The sequence below is a fragment of the Monopterus albus genome, unplaced genomic scaffold (genome assembly GCF_001952655.1).
Source record: "Monopterus albus unplaced genomic scaffold, M_albus_1.0 scaffold66.1, whole genome shotgun sequence".
NCBI lineage: Eukaryota > Metazoa > Chordata > Actinopteri > Synbranchiformes > Synbranchidae > Monopterus > Monopterus albus.
In genome coordinates, this window is record NW_018127946.1 from 1,102,825 (window position 1) to 1,108,771 (window position 5,947).

The 5,947-nt window shown below is 49.5% G+C and overlaps 1 protein-coding gene across 4 annotated transcripts in view; it reads left to right on the top strand.

The window, feature by feature from the left end:
• slc6a9 (solute carrier family 6 member 9) overlaps window positions 1–5,947 on the top strand; it is an 83,887-nt gene that overhangs the window by 72,261 nt on the left and 5,679 nt on the right. For all 4 annotated transcript variants that reach the window (XM_020604579.1, XM_020604580.1, XM_020604577.1 and 1 more), the window contains 3 exons: window positions 3,574–3,811; window positions 4,840–4,974; window positions 5,071–5,170. In XM_020604579.1, the coding sequence (XP_020460235.1) occupies window positions 3,574–3,811; window positions 4,840–4,974; window positions 5,071–5,170 (473 nt within the window). The remainder of the gene's footprint in view (window positions 1–3,573; window positions 3,812–4,839; window positions 4,975–5,070; window positions 5,171–5,947) is intronic.

Below are 5,947 nucleotides of genomic sequence, written 5' to 3' on the forward strand. Positions count from 1 at the left end.
AAAAAGAACCCTGCACCCAGGGGTGAGGAAGAAGGACGGATCATGCCTGCACGTCGGGCTGTTTCAATGTACTCCTCCAGAGCCTGTCGTTCGGGTTTTGAGATGTGGAAGAGGCGACTGTTGGGCAAGGTGGCTCCTGGGTACAGGTCGATGGCACAGTCTTAGGGTCTATGAGGGGAGAGAGTCAGTGGCCAGATGTTTGTTGAAAACTTGTTGCAGGTCATGGTAGTCTGGAGGAATGGAGGACAGGTCCAACGGCTCAGGTGGTGTAATAGGTGAAGAGGAGGTGGGTTGTCCGGCGAGGAGACAGGTCGATGCACAGTCTGGGCTCCACTGGGTGATGGTGCCGGTGGTCCAGTCCATGGTGGGGTTGCGTTGGACCAACCAGGAGTGACCCAAAACCAGTGGCGTATCCGGGACGGAGAAGATGTTGAAACTGATGTCCTCATCGTGGTTGCCGGCGATGGTGAGGCGGAGAGTTGGAATCCGGTGGGTGATTTGGGTCAGCAGTCGGCCATCGATAGCCTGGGTCTCTATCACATGGGGAAGCGGTTTGGCGGTGAGGCCTAGTCGCTCCACCAAGGCCGGGTCTATGAGGTTACCCCCGGCTCCAGAGTCAAGGAGAGCATGGTGGGAGGATGCCTGACCGGCTGTCTCCAGGAGCACGGGAAGGAGGCAGCAGGTACCCGGCCTGGTGGAGGTAGAAGGACGGCCCGTCAGTGTCCCCACTGTCACTGGCAGGCCCGCTCTCTTTGGCCGCACCGGGCAGGTGGTGATGAGATGTTCAGGGGCCCCACAGTACAGGCATGACCCAGTGCGGATGCGGCAGGCCCGTTCCTCGGGGGCTAGACGGGCACGTCCCCAGTCCATGGTTCCATCCCTCTTACAATGAGTGCAGGTGTGGGAGTCCCCCATGCGGAGAGGAACCCGGGCTTCAGCAGGTAGAGTGGCCATGGTGCGGGTCCGGGGGGCCGACTGCCGCCCTGCTCCTTCCTGGCGGAAAGAGCATTGCTGTTTGTCTATGCGGATGGCCAAGTCTACCAGGGAGCGGAGAGAAGGGGGCTCGTCACGAGTGTTCAGTTCTGTCTTGATGTTATCATTGAGGCCGTGCGTAATGTGTGGTCCTCCCAGCCAGCCTCCGTTGCAAGGACCCGGAAGTCGATGGTGTAGTCCAGGACCGAACGAGCCCCCTGGCAGATAGTCATGAGCTCCCTGGCAGCTTGGCCCTGATGAGATGAAGGTGAAAAAACAGTCTGTATTTCCTCTAGGAACTCGTTGATGGTGGTGCTGATGAGTATGCCACTGGTGTCCGCAGCCTCGGCCCAGGTAAGGGCTTTCCCTCTTAGCCTGTTGATCATGTCGATCAGCGGTGGGAGATGTCGATGGTGTAGTCCAGGACCGGACGAGCCCCCTAGCGGATAGTCATGAGCTCCCTGGCAGCTTGGCACTGATGAGATGAAGGTGAAAAAAACAATCTGTATTTCCTCTAGGAACTCGTTGATGGTGGTGCTGATGAGTACGCCACTGGTGTCCGCAGCCTCGGCCCAGGTAAGAGCTTTCCCTCGTAGCCTGTTGATCACGTAACTGATCTTTTCTCTGTCCGTGCGAAATGTCCGTGGTTGCTGATCAAACGGCACTGCAGCAGAAAACCACGGCACTTGTCCACGCTGCCATCGAAAACATCCGGTTCAGGGATAGGCGGATCACAGTGGGGTCTGGCATAACGGGGAGCTGAGTGTGAATCAGGGGTGGCAGCGTGACTGTGTTGAGCCAGCAACAGCGAGGTGAGTTGAGCTATGTGCTGGGTGAGAGTGGAGATGTCCTGTTGTTGCTGCTGCAGTGCCTGCACCATACTGTTCATTCGAGTTGTAACGTGTGCAGGAACAGAGGCGCTGCTTGCACCGGAGCCAGCAGGATCCATGTTGGCCAGCTCAATCTGTTAGGGACGCTCGACACTATGATGAGCGAGCGGGGAAAAAAAGACAGACCCAGATAGCTGGCTTCGGTGCAAGCAGTGATATTTATTTACAAAGTGAAACAGTGCAATGAGAAGTGGAGAGGTAGTTAGTGGTAACCGGGTGTCGATCAGCGGTAGGAGAAAAAAAACATATGCAGTCTATGGAGTGGTGAATAATGACAGACCGGGCTGCGGATGCTGGGGTCACTCCTGGATAGGTCGGGGTTGAGGTGAAGATGACTGCGGAGACAGGAGTATGGAACAAACAGTTAAAGGAGACTGTGCATCAACCTGTATGGTGGTGGCTGGGAGAGCTGAGTAGATCCGTGGTCCAGAGAAGCGGTCTGTAGAGAGGGGGAAGGAAGCAGCGGTACGAAACAAAAGAAGTTAATACTTAACAAAAAGAGAGAACTATGACTGGTGTAAGAAGCGCAAGAAATAAAACAACGATCAAAGGGGCCTTGAGACAGAGATTGAACTGGCAGGGGAGTGATCAGTGAGCAGGGTATAAATAGGGAGGAGAGTGATAAGGTGCAGCTGGTGATAATCAAGGGAAGTGGGCAGGTGTGTTAGATAGTGTAATCAGGGAAGCAAAACTAGAGTGAGGAAAAGGAAGAGAGGAAGGTGCAGCCGGGCAAACCTGATAGAATCTCACTGGTGGGTTTGAAGGAGGTGACTGGCATCAAAGTCATCAAAGACATCCTCTGCAATAACTCTAGCAGAAAACTGGGGGAAACAAAGTACCATATAGCCACATAGTTCCCTTGTTAAATTTGAGCAAAGTCCAAGTCTGAGTCAAAGAGTATAGAGCAGTATGCAGCTGAAACAGGTGCTTCTCAGAACAAGCACAGTACAGCAGATGATCAAAGGGAAAAGTAACTGAAAAGTAACTTTAATAGCAACAGCACTTTGACATTGAGACTCAGAGAGAGTTGCTCATTTCAGCTCTGACCCCTTCAAGTTGTAGAGATCTCCAACTTAATCTTGTCTCTGATATATTACAGTCTACTACTACTACCCTCGTCTGGTCCCGTTAGATGTTAGGTTGTCGCCACAGCAAATCCAATTTGCATGAGTAATTTGGCACAGTTTTACGTCAGGTGCCCTTCTTGACACGGCCCTCTCTATTTATCCGGGCTTGGGACCAGCACAGAAATCACTGACATGAAACCCCTATGGCTAGATTCACAACCAGTCCTGGGGGCAATTTAGAGTCACCAGTCAACCTAAGCTGCATGTCTTTGGACTGTGGGAGGAAGCCGGAGCACCTGGAGAGAACCCACACGGACACAGGGAGAACATGCAAACTCCACACAGAAAGGCTCGAACCAGAACCTTCTTTCTGTGAGGCAACAGCGCTAACCACCACGCCGCCCTGTCTCAGATATATTGCAGTAATAAATCATAATAATAAAATACAAACTTTACCCTACCACATTATATGAATTTAAATTAATTTTTAAGACATCTTGTTGGCATGGGTGGACACATGGCTACTGATACAAAATCTTGAGTTTTGAGTACAGGTCCATCTGATGTGAGACCACATTTTCAACCCTCTTTTTAGTTCTTCTGTGCTTCTCTGCTGCAGCATGTTTTTCTTGTCTTTTCTACAGAGACAGCATCATCATCAGTATAACCAACTGTGCCACCAGCGTGTATGCTGGCTTTGTCATTTTCTCCATCCTGGGCTTCATGGCTTTCCACCTGAACGTCCCTGTGGATGAGGTGGCCGACCATGGCCCGGGACTAGCCTTTGTAGCCTACCCAGAAGCCCTCACTCTGCTTCCCATTTCTCCACTCTGGTCACTGCTCTTCTTCTTCATGCTCATCCTTCTGGGACTGGGAACTCAGGTGAGGCTTGGACACTGTACTCTGTCTGTGTATGTAGCAATAATTGGCAGCATTGTTGGCAACGTTTTGTATTTGCGGTGTTCTTGCTCATTTGGATCATTCAGAATGTTGGAGCACTGTGACCTCTCACTAGGGGCATGTGCCATGAAGAGATGAATAAACTACTCTGAAAAGACCTGTGTATCCACACAAACAAAGTGTATATATTCTGTTTTCTTGTACCTGGAGCATAGTAAAATTCCACTTGGTTTCCAGTTTACTTGCCTTGTTTTAATCTTAAATGATGCACATGTTATGTTCAGTTTTTCAGTTTGTAGTTCACAACTACTGTACATTCTGTTGCTGTAAATGGGCCAGATGAGCTCTTTACACTAAGAGCTCACAGGGTTTTGGTGCACTGGGGACTCAAGATTAGTTCTGATCTAGATCTGCAGCTAGAATTTGAAATGGTTTACATGTAGTTTACTTTATGGTAAATGGTCACAGACTACATATAATGCCAGTCCAGGTCTTATTTATAACTGGTTCAGTGAGACTGTTACCAGTATTCACTGATAAAATTAGTCCTCAACTTTGTTTTTTTTTTTTAAACTGATGCCATCTGCCTCAGCTGTACTCTCTGTTTAATGCTAATTAGCCGATGTTAGCATGCTCAAAGGAGATGGTGAAGAAATTGCAGCTGCTGAACATCAACATGTCAGTATCCTCTTAAAAATATTTGGCAACATTTTTACTCTTTATGCTACAATATCAGCCTTAAAGCATTTAAATTACTTTTAATTAAAAAATTATAATATACTGGATATGAAATGGACAACAGGAACTTGTTTCCTTTAAACATATGAGACTAATGTTATAGCATCAGCTTATCAACACTTAGCAATGTGTAAAAACCATGTCCAGTCATCTCTCAAGATGTCTATAGGACTGTGTTACCCCTGATCTCCTCACGTGAGAAGAAACTGGAGCAACAGTTGCCCAGTCTCATCTCTCATTTACAGTAGCTAATCCTTTTCCTGTTACTGTAGTTCTGTTTGCTAGAAACTCTGGTGACAGCCATCGTCGATGAGATTGGTACGGACTGGATCATCAGGAACAAGACTGTAGTCACACTGTCAGTGGCCATTGTTGGTTTCCTACTGGGAGTACCGCTAACAACACAGGTAAGTCACAAACGTATGCAGATAGCTTCTCTGAATTCAGCTTGTTTTCTTCCACAGAGTTGTCACTGTCACTCATTTTCTGTTTTGTGCGTGCAGGCCGGAATCTATTGGTTGCTACTGATGGACAACTATGCTGCTAGTTTCTCTTTAGTAGTCATCTCCTGCATCATGTGTATCTGCGTTATGTACATTTATGGTAAGGAGGGGGGAAAACCGAATATACTGCACCAATGTGTTGTGTGTATTATGTGTACATATGACACACACATTAACATTGTTATTATGACATAGAGATAACCTGGTTTTCAGTTTCAGTTTTGGGTTTACTTCCAGCTTGGTGGTTTACTCTTCAGTGATAACTGGCCATCCATCCATCCATTTTCCTCCGCTTATCCGGGACCGGGTCGCGGGGGCAGCAGTCTAAGCAAAGATGCCCAGACTTCCCTCTTTCCAGACACTTCCTCCAGCGGAATGCTGAGGCGTTCCCAGGCCAGCCGAGAGACATAGTCCCTCCAGCGTGTCCTGGGTCTTCCCCGGGGCCTCCTCCCGGTGGGACATGCCCGGAACACCTCCCTAGGAAGGTGCCCAGGAGGCATCCGAAACAGATGCCAGCCACCTCAGCTGGGACTCCTGAGACCTTACGGCCACAGCTCCGAATGGCCGCATCAACAATGGAGCTGGAGAATACGGTCCACTCGGACTCGATATCTCCAACCTCCCCCAGGATCTGGTCAAAGCTCTGCCGGAGGCGGGAGTTGAAGATCTCTCTGACAGGGGATTCTGCTAAACGTTCCCAACAGACCCTCACAATACGTTTGGGTCTGCCGAGTCTGTCCAGCTTCCTCCGGATCCAGCTCACCACCAGGTGGTGATCAGTTGACAGCTCCGCCCCTCTCTTCACCCGAGTGTCCAAGACATACGGCCGGAGGTCAGATGAAACAACCACAAAGTCGATCATCGACCTCCGGCCTAG